At 42.3% G+C, this 17,772-nt stretch overlaps 1 protein-coding gene across 1 annotated transcript in view; it reads right to left on the bottom strand.

Annotated features, from left to right (window-relative positions):
* SLC2A3 (solute carrier family 2 member 3) overlaps positions 1–6,848 on the bottom strand; it is a 58,883-nt gene extending 52,035 nt beyond the window's left edge. The window contains exons 1-2 of the mRNA XM_037167853.2: positions 6,707–6,848; positions 4,747–4,824 (exon numbers count right to left, since the gene is read on the bottom strand). Of these exons, the coding sequence (XP_037023748.2) occupies positions 4,747–4,767 (21 nt within the window). The 5' untranslated portion in view covers positions 4,768–4,824; positions 6,707–6,848. The remainder of the gene's footprint in view (positions 1–4,746; positions 4,825–6,706) is intronic.
* Positions 6,849–17,772: the final 10,924 nt, after the last annotated feature.

Here is a 17,772-nt window from a genome sequence, read left to right as displayed (position 1 = left end):
AAGAAATAATTTAGAAATATTATATATACTCTTCACCTAGTTTTCCAATGGTAATATGTTACCAATTTTATATGCACTCATTTGTGTGTGTTTAATTCTATGCAGTTTTATCACATGTGAGCTTCATTCATATACCACCATCACAGTCAAGATACAAAACTTCTGGGGGGGGTGGGCTGGGATGGGAGTAAAAGACAGAAAACTGTACTTGAACAACAATTAAAAAAAAAGATACAGCCCTGGCTGGTGTAGCTCAGTGGATTGAGCACGGGCCTGTGAAGCAAAGGGTCACCAGTTTGATCCCCAGGCAGGGCACATGCCTAGGATGCAGGCCAGGACCCCAGTAGGGGGCACATGAGAGGCAACCACACATTGATGTTTCTCTCTCACTCTTTCTCCTTCCCTTCCTCTCTCTAAAAAATAAATAAATAAATAAAATGTTTTTTAAAAAGATACAAAACTTCTATAAGAAGGATCCTTCCAAAAAGGATCCCTCAAGTTCCCCTTTAAAAAAATCATTTAAAAAAATTTCATTTATTTTTATTTTCAGAGAGAGGAGAAGGGAGGGAGGAGAGAAGGAAAAACACAAGGTGTGAGAGAGACGTCAATGTTCGGTTGCCTCTCACATGTGTCCATCCAGGGACCTGGCCTGCAACCCAGGCATGTGCCCCAAATGGTTCGCAGGCTGGCACTCAATCCACCAAACTGTATCAGCCAGGATGTCAAGTGTCCCTTTCATAGCCAGTCATCTCTCCTCCAATCCCAGCCCATGGCAACCATTAGTCTTTTCTCCATCTCTAATAATTTTGTCATGAAAGAAAATGTTATATAAATGGAACCTATCTTAGTCTGGGCTGCAGTAACAGAATACCACAGACTGGGATGTAAACGACCAGTCCTCATGGTTATCAAGGCTGGAAGTCTAAGGTCAGGTGCCAGCCTGGTTGGGTTTGGTGAAGGTGCTCCTCCTGGTTTACAGACGGTCAGCTTGTGTCTTCCCAAGGTGGAGAGACAGCAGACTAGCTCTCTGGCCTCTTCCTGTAAAGGCACTAATCTAGTTTATCAGGGCTGTACCACAGGGTCTAATCAATCACCTCCTAAAGGCCCCACCTCCAAATGCTATCACATTGGGGGTTAGATTTAAATATGTGAATTCTGGGGGATACAAACATTCAATCCATAACAATGTCATATAATACTGTCTTTTTTTCCCACTCAGCTTGATTCCCTTGAGATCTACCCAAGTTGTTGTATGTATTAATAGTTTGCTCCTTTTTATTGCTGAGTAGTATTCCATGGTATGAATGTACTATAGTTTATTTTACCATTCATCTGGTAAAGGACAATTGGGTTGTTTCTAGTTAGTTCTTTGCTATGTCAAACAAACCTGGTATGAACTCTCAAGTAACGGTTTTTGTACGATTATGTTTTTATATCTCTGGGAGTGCCATGCTGAGTCATATGGTAAATGCATGTTTTGTAAGAAACTTCATAGTTTTCACCAGAATAACTGTACCATTTATATTTCATCATTAATGTATGAATGATTCAGTTTCTCTACATCCTTGCCAGCAAATGGTGTTATCATTAATTTTCATTTTAGGAATTCTGATAGGTATATAGTTATAGTCAGTTATCAGTTCTCAAATGTCTCCTATCTCAAACTATTTGGTTCTTGACCAAGTTGTTCACAGAAATAATGTTACGGTTGTTGAACAAAACTGGTTCTTGACCTGACATTTTCATGCTGATACCTGTATGATTAGTCACACATCTCTCAGGTGACAAAGCAGGGAATGAATGAGTTATTATTTGGTTTTTAAACAAATCACTTCTGGAACAGCTGTCCAGAAACAAAATAAGATTCTACTGTATATCTTATCGAGGTTTCACTTTGCATTTCCCTAGTAGCTGACAACATTGAACGTCTTTTCACATGCTTTTTTGTCATCTGCATACCCTCTTCAGTGACATGTCTGTTCATGTCCTTTGCCCATTTTTTTTAAACCACTGAAGTTTTAAAAAAACAGTTTTATTGAGATGTAACTCACATACTACACAATTCACCATTTAAAGTGTACAATTTGGTAGTTTTTTCAGTATATTTACAATTATGCAACCACCAAAATTATGAAATTTTGGAATTCTTTCATATCATACCCACAGCAGTCACTCTCCAAGTTCCCCCAAACTCCCGGCCTTAGGCAACCACTAACCACTTTTCTCTTTATGGATTTGTCTACTCTAGACATTTCATATGAATGACATCATGCAATGAGTGGTCTTTTGTGACGGGCTTATTTTACTGAGTATATTTTCAAGGTTCATCTATGTTATAGCCTGTATCAGTTCTCATTTCTTTTTATTGTCAAGTGGTGTTCCATTGTATGGGTACACCACATTTTATTCATGCAGTCATCAGATGCCTGGCATTTGGATTGTTTCTACATTATGAATAATACTGTTATGAACATTCAAGTACAAGTTTCTGTGTGGACATATGTTTTCATTTCTCTTGGGTATATACTTACGATTGGAATTGCTGGGTCACATGGTATAACCTTTTAAGGAATTGTCAGACTAATTTCTAAAGTGGCAGTACTATTTTACATTCCCATTAGCACGGTATAGAATTCCAATTTCTCCAAATCCTTGCCAAAACTTTAATTAAATTTTTTATTATTGATTTTAGAGAAAGGAATAAAGAAGCATCAGTTTTTTGTTCCACTTATTTATGCAATCATTGGTTGCTTCTTGTAATATGTGCTCTTACTGGGGATCAAATCTTCAACCTTGGTGTATCAGGATGACACTCTGACCAACTGAGCTACTTGGCCTGGGCGCCTTGCCAACTCTTTTCAATGTCTGTACTTTCAATTACAGACAACTTAGTGAGTATAAAGTAATATCTCACTGTGGTTGTGATTTGCAGTCCCCTAATAGCTAGTGATATTGAATACCTTTTCATGTGCTTATCAGTCATTCGTATATCTTCTTGTGGGAAGTATCTACAGAGATCCTTCACCCATTTTTTAATTGGGTTGTCTTTTTATTATTGAATTCTAATATAGTCTTTCTATATCCTAGATGCAAGTCCCTTATATACATTACTTGCCAAAATTATCTTCCATTTTGTGGGCTGTCTTTTCAGTTTCTTGATAGTGCCCTTTGAAACACAAGTTTGTTTTACCCTGGCTGGTGTGGCTCAGTGGATTGAGTGCTGGCCTGCTAACCAGGAGGTTGCTGGTTCAATTCCCAGTCAGGGCACATGCCTGGGTTGCAGGCTGGGTACCTAGTGGGGGACACACTAGAGGCAACCACACATTATGTTTCTCTCTCCCTCCCTCCCTTCCCTTCTCTCTAGAAGTGAATAAATAAAGTCTTTAAAAAAAAAAGAAACACGAAGGTTTTCTTTTGGGGGCATTGTTTTGTTTTGTTCTACCATCACTGATATATATTGCAAAAATAATGCAGACGAACACAATGACCCTAGCAGGACATGGCAATGATTTAAGACTAGCTAAAAAAGGGATCATATTATGTAACTAATTTTTAAGGTCTACAGGAAATGTTTGAAACACTGGAAAGTATTGAAATCTGACGACAATCTCCCCTGTTAACATAAATTATTATTTTGCATGTAACTAAGCTATGTAAAGTAAAAAATAAAGATCAATTCTAATTTGGACCCAACCTGTACAAAAAACTATTACCAAGGACCATGTCTGACTTCTGGATGGGAAACTCTACACATAGACAGCCCAGGGCCTCTGTTGTGGGTGGAAACACAGGTTCTTCGTTCATTTTTATTCCCCTTCACCCAAGGATTTTTTAAAAAAATTGCTTTTGGAGAGGAAGGGAGAGAGAGAAACATTGGTACAAGAGAGAAGCACCCACTGGTTGTGTCCCACATATGCCTGGACTGGGGATCTTAAGAGCCCAGACCTGGGCTTAAACCTACAACCTAGGTATGTGCCCAGACCAGGGATGGAACCTGCAGTGTTTTGGGGCCAGATGCCAGTGAATTCTCAAAGAACAAGCTTATTTAAAATTGTCTTGATGAGCGGTGGGGGCCTGCCTGGGTGAGGCGTTCCCGAGGGGACACATGGAGGACCACACATTGATGTTTCTCTCCCTCTCTTTCTCCTTCCCTGCCCCATTGATTTTAAAAATTGTCCTTGATGTGATCATGTTGGTAAGCCCCGGACTTCAGGCCACATGTGATTGGCTGTCAGATGATGCCCACCCCACCCCATCTCATTGCCAAAACTCATCTAATTCTTAAAAATACCTTTCTGAGGATCTTCATCCAAATGTTTTGCAAGTTATATGACTCACATTCTGGAGAACAGTTCTTATCATTGTACACATTCATATATTACTTGATATTACTCTTGACACTTATATGTCACGGCTCTTTTCAAGGAGATTCCTCAGGACCACTTGTGTATATTTTAACTGAGGCCTGTTGGCAGTTACAATGCTGAACATGGGCATTTTGTCCTTCTTATTGTTCTTGATAATATTGAAGCACAAAACACCACATATGGCAAACACTAATTAAATATGAACAGAAGTGTGAGCTTGTACACAGTCTATTGGCTGCAATAGTCTCTCCCATCACCGTTTATGAATGCGTGTCACTCATTACCAGGACAACAAAAGTTTACAAGTAATAGGTACTGTGATTATTGACATAACCGCGACAAGACAAATGGATTTCAATCTTATATTCTTAGTACTCACATCCTGTTTGTTGCTTTCCATCTTTCTGCTACACTAAGAATTGACTCTCCCTCCAATTCCTCTTCCAGGTACTGCTGCCTGTAAATCGTAATTGGCTAGTTATTTATTTGCTGTATTTAAGCTCCTTAAGAGGCTGTGACTTAGCAACCTAACCAATGGGCACACCAATAAACACTTGTGGAAGAAGGTAAAACCTCATATAACTCTAATGTTGTCTCAGATTAACTCAATTCTGGGGTCAACAAAGCTCTTCCCACTTGTTCAGGAGCCAGTGCAAAGGTTCTGGGGAAAGAAAAGGGAAAGGGCTCATCAATTACTACAGTTTCTCTAGGAGCAAAATGAGCAGGAAACAGGCTAGGTGGTCATGCCGTTATAAAATTCCACATAAAATTTTAAATATTTGAAATAAGCCACCTCCTCATAGCTCCACCTTAGCCTGTACTGTTTCAGGGAGCTGCAGTGGAAGGCACAGTTGCGATTCCACTTAACCAGTTATCAAGTCTGAGTCTGCTTCCTCCCCTCTGGCTCTCCTGGCTTGGATGAACAGTTCTGAGGATCAGATGAAATGTGCATGTTGAAGCACCAGCATTATTTCCTATGCTTATCTGAAGGAAGAGAATAAAGGACGAGCTATTCCTTTGACTAGTCCAAAGCCTCCTTATTATCTTTTCCTTTTCCTTTCTCTCTATGACCTTTCCAGTCCCAATGTCACCTCTCTCCTTTCTTCTGCTTGCTACTTCTTGTCTTCTAGGTCGTCCTCATTTGGGGAAAAACAAACGAACAAACAAAACAAAAATAAACAAAAAAGAAGCAAACCCAACCTGCAACTCTTTTAACTCAAATATATATACTTTTCTTAAAAAGTGGGTTGCTATTTGGTTTTTTGTAAAATTAACTCAGATGAAGCCTTCATGAAAACCAATGGCAATTCTAACTTTAGTCACTATATTAAATGGGGACAAAATTAAAAACAATATTTTGTAAGAAGCACTTAGGCTTACTCCCTTCCGTCACGCTTCAGGAATGAAGAACTGTGTGAATTCCTTAGCCCTGAATGACTGAATGATGGCTAACTTTCTAAGGAAACTCCAATTCAACACAAAAATCTACAAAATTAATCTCATCTACAAAGCGCTTTCCTGGTAGACATCTTTCAAGGCCCACACAATTCCCTCTGCCTTGGTCCAGTTCCCTCTTTCTGGATCATTCTACGGCTCCCTCACTTCCTTCAGGTGTCTGGTCAAAAGGCACTTGCTCGGAAAGGCCTTCTCAGACCCATCCCTTCTCCTTCCCCCAATTTAAAATACCAGTCCCCCCCCCCGCCCCCATTTCCTACTATGTGTTTCCTTGGTGAGATTTATCATTGTCTGGCGTATCGTTATCTATCTGCATTTTCTTGTCTGTCCCTTCCCTAGTGAGCTCCAGGATGGCAGGGCCATCGTTCACCGTGGGGTCCTCAGCACCTAGGGTTTGGGACACAGTAGGTGCTCAGGTAATAAATATTCTCTCTAATACCCTGAGGCCACTTGGCCAGTTTCTCCGGAGACACGGGGCCCCTTCTCCCTGGGCCCGGCCCCGCACTCACCCACCTCCACCCGAGCCCACCTGCGGCGCAGGGACGGCGCGGCGCACCCACCACCCAGACCCGGCAACTGCGGTTGGGCCCTGCGCGCCTCTCAACCGCCCATCTCGGGGCCACCCACACCTCTCGGCTGGTCCCCGGCCGCCGCGCCCGGGAGGGACAGTGACGGCGCCACTGCGCTTCAGCGCCCGCTGAGTAGCCGTTAGGCCCCGCGCTGCTCCGAAGGGCCAAGGATTCTGTTTGGAACGATCCGTTGGCCTGGGAGGAAAATGTGACTCGGTTTATCCGGCTCCCTCCCTGAGCGGGACTCCGGCCCGGGCGGTGGGAGCGAGAGCGCGGCTCGCGAGGCCCCGCCCGCAGCCACGCCGGATTTCTCACCTTCACACCCCACGGAGCCGCGGGGCGCCGCCTTCCGCCCGGGCCCCCTCGCCATCCGGCGCCCCACCGGCGCCTTCAAGCGAAAGGAGCGGGGAGCCATCAATGGGGAAGCACTTCTGGGCCCCGCCACCCTCAAAGTCGCTCTTAGGAGAGTGCTGGCATTTCTGCTTTAAGAGATATCTGCCTGCCCCACCGCCTCCCCAGAATTGGTGCTCCCAGATACCACTGGGGGAAGCCCAGAGTCGGGGCTGAGAAGGCCAAGGGCCGTTTCTGGGGGTCCTTTGCCTGCAGTAGCTCTTCTGGGATGAAAAACCCAAGGCCTTCTCCTCCGCCTACTGGAAAGGACTCTGTAGAGTTTGGGGGCTAGAAGTAAGTGAAGGTCGTCCTCCGCTGCCTCATTGGTGGTGTCAGGGGCGGGGAAGGCCCCAGGAGACGGGCCACAGAAGATGTTTTTCAAGGCACGGTGCTCCTCTGAACCTAAATATTTGGAGCCTCAGCATGAGGGCCTGGCCTTTTTGGTGAAAAGTTGAGTCAACAGTGATAAGGGTTTTTAAAAAAGTCTACACTGCACTTCTCAAAAGAGAGTATCCCAGTGAACAATTCACACATGAAAAGGTGTGCAACTGAACTGGTCGTCAGGAAACTAAATTAAAACCGCATGCGCTTCCATTCCACACCTTCCAGAAGGGATAAAATGGGAGGAGGAAAGAGAGAGAGATGCCAAACTTGGGAGGAGACGTGCGAGTATCCTGAACTCTCATACACCATTTTTTAAAATTTTATTTTGTTTTATTTTATTTTTAAACCTAGAATTTCTTTTTTTTTTAAAGATTTTATTTATTTATCTTTAGAGGATAAGGGAAGGAGAGAGGGAGAGAAATATCAATGTATGGTTGCCTCTTGTGCGTCCCCTGCTGGGATCTGGCCTGCAACCCAGGCACGTGCCCTGACTGGGAACTGAACCAGTGACCCTTTGGTTTGAAGGCCCGCACTCAAACCACTGAGTCACACTGGGGGGGGGGGGGGGGGGGGGCAAGATTATATATTTAAAAAAAAAAAGGTCCTAGAATGTTTATCTCAGCAGTTTTCATAATAGATCCAAACTGGAAACAATTCAAATTCAAATGTTCATTTTGAATGTTCATTCTGAAGGATGGACGAATGTATTGTGCTATATTCGCACAATGGACTTTAACACAGAGAGTGAATGTAGGGACATGCGACTCTATGGATAAATTTCACAAAACTGAGCGAAAGAAACTGGTTGCAAAAAATAACACAGTGAATGGTGTCATTTCTACAAAGTTCAAAAACAGGCAAAACTAATCTAGGCGTCATGAAGCCACACTGTGGTTAGCCTTTGGGGTGTTGTCCCTGGGAAGGGGCATCGGGGCTCCTGGGGTATGTTCTGTGGGTTGGTCTGGGCGCTGTCGGCTTTGTAAAAACAATCATCCAACTGAACTTTTTCCATCTGTCTCGTACTTTAAGAAGTTTTTAAGAAAAAACAAAGCCTGAAGTGCACTGGTAGGCACCATGGTGTCCTGGAAAGGTGTTTCTGCTTCCAGGAGTTCATAACTGAGGAGGTGACACAAACATAAAAATCATTGCTTGGGAATAGTCTTTGATACTCTGCTAATTTTTAGGGGTGTTCAAAAGCATTACATTGGAATAAAGTTGGGAAAAAGAATATGTATCTGGGCAGAGTTTCTGAGTGAGAAGGGATCATAAGATTACTTATGGCCAGGGGCAGGGTCATCAGCTGTCTCAGTTCCCCGGACTGAGGTGTTTCCCCGGACAGGTGACTTTCAGTGCTAAATCTAGGATAACACTGGGAACCCTAGGACGGAAGGTCACTCTAGCAGGGGCTGAGCTTAATACGTCTTTGAACTTGTGCAAGTATCTAAGAGAAAGTCTTACACATAGAAGATGCTCAGTAAGCTCAATGCATATTTGTTGGAATGAAATAGGGGAAATAATAACAGAAATAAGGGCATCTATTCAAATGCTGCCAGTCATTTTAGGGGTGGGCAGAGAACTGTGAGAAATGTGGGGTAGGACCAGGGTGCAGGAGACTGTGAATGCTAGACTGAACAGTTTGGATTGTCTTTTATTGACAGTTGGGAGCCATGGAATGCTTTTGAACAAAAGGTGTAACATGAAAAAAAAAAAGAAGAAGTGCTGCCCTGGCAGGGCAGCCCTGTTGGTGAGAGCATTGTCCTGATACACCAAGGTTGTGGGTTCAATCCCCAGTCACAGCATGTACAAGAATCAACCAATGATGCACAAATAAGTAAACAAATAAATTGATGTGTCTCACATCCACTCTTTCTCCTTTCTTCTCTTTCTCTAAAATCAATTTAAAATTACTATATAAAAGTGTGCTTTTCCTTATTAAATCTTGGAGCAAGTTGATATAAGTAGAGTAATACAAGTTGAAGTCCACCAAAAAAGTCATTATGTGTCCAGGAAAAAAGTTAAATAATAGACCTTTAGAACTCTATGGGAAGTAAGAGGTCCACTAATCTAATGTCTTTCTTATTTATTTTAATTTTTAACTTATTGATTTTTAGAGCTAGAGAGAGAGATTTGTTGTTCCATTTATTTATACACTCACTGGTCAGTTCTTACATGTGCCTGGACCAGGGATCAAACCCACATCCTTGTATCGGGGTGACCCTCTAACCAGCTGAGCTACCAGGCCAGCACTTTCCTTCCTCCCTCCTCCCCTCCCTCCCTTCCTTCCTTTTTAAAAAGATTTTATTTATTTTATTTTTAGAGAGAGGAGAAGGGAAGGAGAAAGAGAAGGCAAGAAACATCAGTGTGTGGTTGCCTCCTGCACGCCCTCCGCCAGGGATGTGGCCACAATCCAGGCACGTGCCCTGACTGGGAATCGAACCTACAACCCTTTGCTTTAGCAGGCCAACGCTTAATCCACTGAGCTACACCAACCAGGGCTCTTTCTTTCTTAATTAATTAATTAATTAGTTAACAATTTTTTTCCTTACTATATCCTTTTAGAAACCATTTCTTCTATCCTGGCTGGTGTTGCTCAGTGGATTGAGTACTAGCCTGCAAACCAAAGGGTCACTGGTTCATTTCCCAGTCAGGGCACATGCCTGGGTTACCAACCAGGTCCCCAATAGGGGGAGTGTTAGAGGCAGCCACACGTTGATGTCTCCCTCTCTTGCTCCCTCCCTTCCCCTTTCTAAAAATAAATAAATATAATCTTAAAAATAGAGACAGAAATAATTTCTTCCAGTATTCTTTCTTTCTTCTTAAAATATTTTATTTATTTATTTTTAGAAAGAGAGGAAGGGAGAGAAAACTAGAGGGAGAGGAACACTGCTGTGTGGTTGCCTCTCCCACACCCCCCACTGGGGACCTGGCCTGCAACCCAGCCATTTGCCCTGCCTGGGAATCGAACCAGTGACCCTTTGCTTTGAAGGCCCGTGCTCAATCCACTGAACCACACCAGTCAGGGCTCTTTCTTCTTCTTCTTTTTTTTTTAAAGATTATATTTATTAACTTTTAGAGAAAGGGGAAGGGAGGGAGAAAGAGAGGAAGAGAAACATTGATGTGTGAGAGATATGTGATTGGCTGCCACTTGCACACCCCCAACCTGGGTCCTGGACCGCAACCCAGGCATATCCCCTGACTTTGAATCCAACCAGTGGGTAACTTTTCAGTTCACAGTGTGGCACTCAGTCCTGAGCCACAGCAGCCAGGGCTGTAGTTGGTCATTTCTTTATGTGACATTATACAAATTCTCTGCTTCCCCTTATGTCCTTATTGGTTTATAAAATGTGAAAGTCTGAAGCAGACTTCTGCTTCATTTTTGTGCTGCTTCTGGCTCAGAATCCTTTCTTTCTACTTACTATACTACCAAGGAAATTTTTTAAATGGAGCTATGGAAAAAATATGGATACATATACACTTGTGATGGATACGGCTGACCCACATTCTGTCTGTTTTTTATATACCTTCCTAAACTGTAAAGGTGGAAACCCAAAAACTGCATTTCCCAGATCTTTTGTTTAAACCTCACCTGAGGATATGTTTTTATTGATTTTAGAGAGAAGAAGGGAGAGAGAGAAACATCGATTTGGGAAACACCAGTCGGTTGCCTCCCACAGGCACCCAGACTAGGGATCAAACCTGCAGCCTTGGCATGTGCCCCGACAGGGAATCAAATCTGAAACCTTTTGCTATACGGGATGATGTTCCAACTCACTGAGCCACCCGGCCAGGGCAATTCCCCAGATTTTCTTGCACAGGGGATTCTAGTTGTAAATTGTGATGATCAATAATTTGTCTACTCGAGAGAACTGAGGAGTGGACGTGAGGCGGGGGCCATCTCCCGGCGGCTCTGGCTGTCGCTGGCCAGCGTGGCCATGGGCCGTGGCTGGGTCTTTCTGAGCAGTGTTCCACACCCCTTCACCTGGCCACGGAAGGCTGTTGAGGCAGCGTTACCAACAGCAGCTTTCTGATTCCTGGATCTCAACTAGCACACTGTGTTTTTATTTATTTTTTTAATTTATTGATTTTTTTTTTAGAAAGAGGAAGGTGGAGGGGTAGGAGAGAGGGAGACATATTGATTTGTTGTTCCACTTATTTATGCATTCATTGGTTGATTCTTGTATGTGTGCTGGCTGGAGATCGAACCCACAACCTTGGCTATCAGGATGACACTGTAACAAACTGACTAGTAGGCCAGGACTAGAAACTTGATTACTGTTTCACAAGGGGGTGGAAGGGCAGGGAGAGCAGGGAAAAGCTAGGCTCCAGTGAAGATTTTTCTGAGGTCCAAGATTCTACCTACTGTCTGACTCAGTGTGCCATGTTCTCACTGTCAAGATGCCTCTGGTTTATTTTGTCACGTACGAAAGGCCCAAACCTTTAGAGAATGTTTATGAGTTTATTTGAGCCAAACTGACAACATATGCTAGGGAGCAAGATTTTTAAAAAATGGCAGTTTTGTCATTTCTTTCAGTCATTTGAAATTAAGGAAGGAAGTATAAGGAAGATTACATGGAAGTGGGGAAAAAGCAAGGCAGGGATTGGATTATAGGAATCTAACAGGATTATGTGCTCTCTTGAGGATGGTTATGGCTTATTTCAAAGGCATGTTCACCTGGATACGCAGAAACAGGGGACAGGGCTGAAAGCAAAGGTAAACCTTTACACAAAAAAGCTGTATGCCTGGGGCATGACAACAATGACCTGCCCAGTTAGGTTACTTTCCGCAGGACCCCTTTTTACATCCACAAATGGAGGGTTTGGACCTGTGATTAGGAACAATGACAGTTTTTTTTCTTCTCTCCTTAGACTTGGTGCTGGGATCTAGGTTCCCTCAGAGACAATTTCTGCTTGGCTTACCAGGCATCAGCAAAGGGGAAATGAGGATGCCATCAGTGTATGAATTATTAACCTAAAAACCATTTGTATGTTTTCACATAAGTCACACAACATTAGGAATGTGGATGAAAAATGGGGTTCTATGGAAGGTAACCTCATAGGGTAATCTGATCATAAAGTTTCTAACCGGACAGGGCAAGATGGGTAGCCACACCCAGGCACACAACGTCTTTTGTAAAAGGCTTATCTTTGTCTTGAGCAAACCCTGTGCATTGTTTTTATGCATCTGAGCTGTAACAAACCTTTGAAATGCCTCTATTCATCTGCTTCATGAGAGGAGGAGCACTCTCAAGAGAGCACAAAATCTTAAACTGTTATCCGATCCCTGGCTTGTTTCTCCCACCTTCCTGAAATCATCCTTACAGTTCCCTCCTTAACTTCGAATGCATAACAGAAACTTACTCTCCAGAGCATTGGAGATCTTGCTCTCCAGTGTATGTTGTCAGTTTGGCTCAAATAAACTCTCGTAAAAATTCTCTACGGGTTTGGATGTCTCTTATAATGACAGGAACAAAATGCGCTTTTGTGAGCACAGTTCTTGAAAATTTTCTTAACATCTTCTTCCACCCATCAACACAGGCAACATATACCTTTTTATGCTAGAATCATGTATGTATAGTGCCATAAATTATGTACAGTGCCATAATTATGGCACTTTCATTACTGCAAATTTAACTGCCTCCTGTGCCTCCCCTTTATTTCTAAACTGTTGCCATAATGATAATGAAGATCCAGTAGGATAGGCTCTCTTGTAAATTATCTGACCTAGAACATCCTAGAAAGTCATAAAAAAGAAGGGATTGCTTCTGATAAACAGATGGTATGTGTTGCTGAATCTTCAGTGATAGCCCTTGCTAAGTCTTGCAGTTGCGATATTATAATACAGCTTGGCAACAAAACAAACGTCCAAACCCATAAAAAATGTTATGAGTTTATTTGAACCAAACTGATGACAATTGCCAGGAAGCAAAATCTCAATGGATTAAGAAATGCTCCAGAGAATGGCAGTTTTACCACTTACTTTGTACATTAGAATTTAAGTGGAAGACATAAAGGGGTTACAGGAAATTCACTGGTGGTTGATTAGGGAGGTGGGAGAAAGCAAAGTGGGGAAATCTCTGGGACTGAATAAAAAGTAAAAGGAATAGATGCATACTTCTTTTGTATAGGTGGGTATAGGATAGTTAACAAAGAACATGATAATCATAACAATAAGGGTTCTTGCTCTGGTGGGGGATTGTGCCTTGAGGGAGTCTGAAAAAATGGATTACTCTCTTTTTCCAAAGGTGTGCTACATCAGATGCAAAAAAAAAACAATAGGCAGGCTTGGTTAACGTAAACATTGACCTTTGTCAAGTCACTTTCAGTTAAAAAGTTTTTAAAAATAAAGATGTAAAGAGATTAAGACTATTTTCTAAAGGATTTTATTTATTGTTAGAGAGGGAGGGAGAAAGAGAGGGAGAGAAATATCAATGTGTGGTTGCCTCTCATGTGTCCCCTACTGGGGACTCAGCCTGCAACCCAGGCATATGCCCTGACTGGGAATCAAACCAGCAACCCTTTTGTTTGGCAGCCCGCACTCAGTCCACTGAACTCCACCAGCCAGGGCTTAGTTAAGATGTTTTAATTTCAGACTATTCCTTCTGGGCTTGCCAGGTTTAGTATGTGGCCCTTTTTTGTCCATGTGCTAATGGGAAGTTCTCACACTGTTCAGTTTCAGATTTTTTACACCAGGCTAAAGCATTGCTTAGGTCTAGCTATAAGAAAAAGTCTGGACTTGGAAAAACGTGTGCACATTCGTGCTTCTGTTATAGGAAAATGAAGCGACCAGACACTGAGGGATTCTGGAATACGAGGTTTATTTCTTAACGTGTACGTGGGCCCAGAGGAGTCAGTCTCCAAATTCTGAGCCCCGAACAAAGGATTCTTGGGGGGTTATATAGTTTAGGGGTCTTCCTGTCTATGTGACAAACGTGGGATACAGAAGCAGAATGTGATAATTGTTCTATCAGTGGGGGTGCTAGTTCCAGTCCTACTGACTATCTGGCCACCCGCCCTCCCAGACGGCCCCATCATTCTCCCTAGGGTGCCTGGGGCCTGGGCAAATAAAGGTTAAACAGAGGTTTTTCAAAGTTTCCCATATCACTTCAAAGCAAGTGATTCTGTAATTTATAGTATAGATGGTATCTCTCAACACTCAAATAGTAGTACTTCCTATTCTTGAATCTCAGCAGGTTCAAGACTATTTTTCATTTACTCTATGTAGAGATATTTTCATCTAATTCCCATCTATCTTTTTAATTTTTCTAGGAAGGCAGACTGATGGGAAATCTGCTTTAAATTTTAAAGGTTTCAGGGTGTTAAGGAGAAAATGGTAGCATTTTCACAGGTAGGACGCATAGCTACATCTCAGTTTATAGCTGGATTAACTGAGGTGGTAAGTGTGGAGTATTTTTCCAGGATCATAAAATTGCCATTGGAAAGGTCTGACATGTTTAGAATTAGCCCAGCATACTTGGAAAGAGTCTACTCATTCTGGTTTGGTTCAGATCACCTACTATGTATCAGACACTGCCAAACACCAGAAATACAACGATGAGTAAAATACACTCTACTCAAGGTTTTTATATGCAATTAATGCCCTTCCTTCAGACAAATGCTTACAGTTCTCTTCATCTCCACCCACCCTCTCCTATTATTTTATGAAAGGGTTTAAAAATTTTTTTTATAAGCCCACCAGCTTGAATACTGTGAGCCAGCGTCACCCTTAGCTTTCCACGTGAGAGCCTCGATTTCTCCATTCTTCCCTAAAGGAAGTGGTAAACTCCGTGCTTTTCCTTTCCCCAGCCGTTCATTCTTTTAAGTAACGTTAAGTAAATGAGAAGTCTGGAACCAAAGGTTCATCAGAATTTAATTGTCACGTATATTCCACAAAGCCAGGATACACGCAGACTTCGCCGAGTAAACAGGAAACTATCGATCCCACGCAGGAAATGACCTTGTTTGAGGGCAGAGAAGGTGCCGCGGATTTTCCTTTTTCCTGCAGTTCCCTTCGCAACTCATTTCCGGGTTTCAACCACTTTGGTCCTTCGCTACAATAACAGAGTCCGGCTGCCTCCTCCCAGTCCCACCCTAGGAAACGTCCCTTCGTAAACGGCCAATAGGCCCTTCTCTTTGGTGGACATTTTCAGGCCTCGTTTCAGATCACTGCAAATCTCAACCAATCAGTAGTTGGGGCAGGAGGTACCAAAATAATCTTCACTTCCTCCCCAAATAGTTGCGTCATCCTGATAGATTACTTAGGTAGCCAATTAACAAGCAACCTTGGACCCCGCCTACCTTAAGGCCAATCAATTAAAACGAAGAAGGGGCATCGGGGCGGGGAATGAAAAACTTGCCCCTCTTTTGGAAATGATCTGAAGAGGTGCGTCCGGACCTCGCGAACTTACACTGTTGCACTAGCGGTCACTGTGTGTACAGCGTCTGTCAAACGCGCCAGTTCTGCCCCCTTGCGACCCCACCCCAAGATGAGCCCCACCCCTCGCATCCCCCCTCGTCCCCGGTTCAGTAGAGCACATCCCCACCCCGAAACCTCCGGCAAAGACCCACACCCCAGTGCCCCGTGCTTTCCACGCTCGTCCCCGGTGCGCTTAGAGTCGGGGGAGGGAGAGACCCTGCAGCCCCTGGCGCCAATCTTTCCATTCAGTGCGTCTCTCCTGTCTCCTCCACGTTCCCGGGTCGGAGCAGACACGGGAGTGGGAGGAGCTGAGCGCCCGCTCTACTGCGGAGTGGCCAGAGCTCCTTAAGGTGGATCACAACGACTAGGCAGCTGGGCCTCGGAGCAACTGTGGTGTGACGTCCCACTTCTCAACCTCGCTTCCCACAGTTTCTCATCTCTGCCCTAGCCTTAGTTTTAGTCTTATTTTTAGCAACAATAAACAGGTTAGGTATAAGAGATAGAGTTAAATTAATAAAAACTTAAAAGAATACAGTTACCGGTATGTAAAGGAAATAAAAACCTTGGCAAGGACTTTTCCATTATGATTTAATCTCTTCTGCTGGGTTCTGTTCTTCTGAGATTGCCTTTTAAAGTAGTAGCTAGGGTTCTTCTGATGTGTAAATGTGAGCTCAAATTTTGTCTGATAACTTTTCCTAGCTTTTTCTAAACAGAACATTTTGTATGTTCTGTTTATTCTCTCCCTACTAGATCTGACTAGAGCCATTTAAAAAATTAAAAAATATATATTTAAAAATATTTAAATATATATGCATTTATTGTATATACAGTATACATGTATACATATATACAAATGTATATATATGTACATATATATATATATATATATATATATATATATATACATTTATTGATTCCAGAGAAAGAGGAATGGAGAGAGAAAGAGGGAAACTTTGAAACATCGATTGGTTACCTCCTGCAGGTGCCCCAACCGCAAGACAGAACCCTGCAAGCTAGATAAGTGCTCTGATTGGGAAGCGAACCTGTGACCTTTCCGTGCTTGGTGAACCAAGGACCTTGTGCCAGTGGCCGGTGGTACCTCCTATCCTTTTACCATGGGTACCCTGTAGCTGGCTGAGTGGAGAGTATATTTCCTGGAATTGAACTCTTGTCTCCGGCTCAGTCTTCTCATTTGCAAAATGGGCACATAATACCTACCTCCTAGATTTAGTGTGAGTACCAGAAATCATAGTGTAAATGAAAACATGTTGTAATGTTGTAATCTGAAAAATGTAAGCAAACATTAGATAATATTATAAATATTGTACAAAGCATATAATAATGGTAAACAGTACTGTTTTTACTATGTTACAGCACTTTAAAAGACAATTTATTTTGTTAAACTTCAGACACATATACAAGTACAGAAAATAGTATTAAAAAAACCCCACATGGTAATGAGCAACAACAGGCCAACCTTTTATCACCTATGCCTCTCTCCCCCATCGTTCAATTTTTTTGAAGAAGATTTCAGGCATTTCATGACTAAATACTTCCATATACATCTTTAAAAGATAAAGATTCTAACACAATTTTATTATTGTGTTAATTTCATTAACAAAATATTGTTATATTTTAACATCTAAAATATAACAGTAATTCCTTGATATCACCATAGTCAGGATTTAAATTTCACCAACTGCTTCATAATATTCATTCCAGCTGATTTGTTCAAGTCAGGATTTCCCCCAAATGTCTACATACTGTACTGAATATGGGTTTCTTGATCCATATAGATTGCACTTGGTTGATATATGTTTCAAACCTCTTTCAATCTCTAGGTTCCCCTCCCCTTATGCACTTATTAAATGCATTACATGCATGAAGTGGCACGGTCCCTCCACAATACTATGAAGTAGGAATTATTATTATACCCATTTTACTGATGAGATACTGACTAACAGAGCAGTTTAATGACTTAAGTTATCAGTTATTGAGTGCTAAAGCTGCAGTTTGAATATATGACTCTTATCCACTGTACAAGGTTTCATATAATGCACAGGTCTTTAATGCTTCCAAAATGTGTATTGTGACATATTAGTCACCAATATTATGAAGAAGCACCTTGGTAAAGGTCAACTAACACTCATGAAGAATTATAGAATACATTCTATTATGTAGAAGGGTAGTTCCT

The sequence above is a fragment of the Artibeus jamaicensis genome, unplaced genomic scaffold (genome assembly GCF_021234435.1).
Source record: "Artibeus jamaicensis isolate MK-2021 breed Jamaican fruit bat unplaced genomic scaffold, CSHL_Jam_final contig_233, whole genome shotgun sequence".
NCBI lineage: Eukaryota > Metazoa > Chordata > Mammalia > Chiroptera > Phyllostomidae > Artibeus > Artibeus jamaicensis.
The sequence above is the reverse complement of the archived record's forward strand: the minus strand, read 5'-3'. Positions and strand labels throughout refer to the sequence as shown.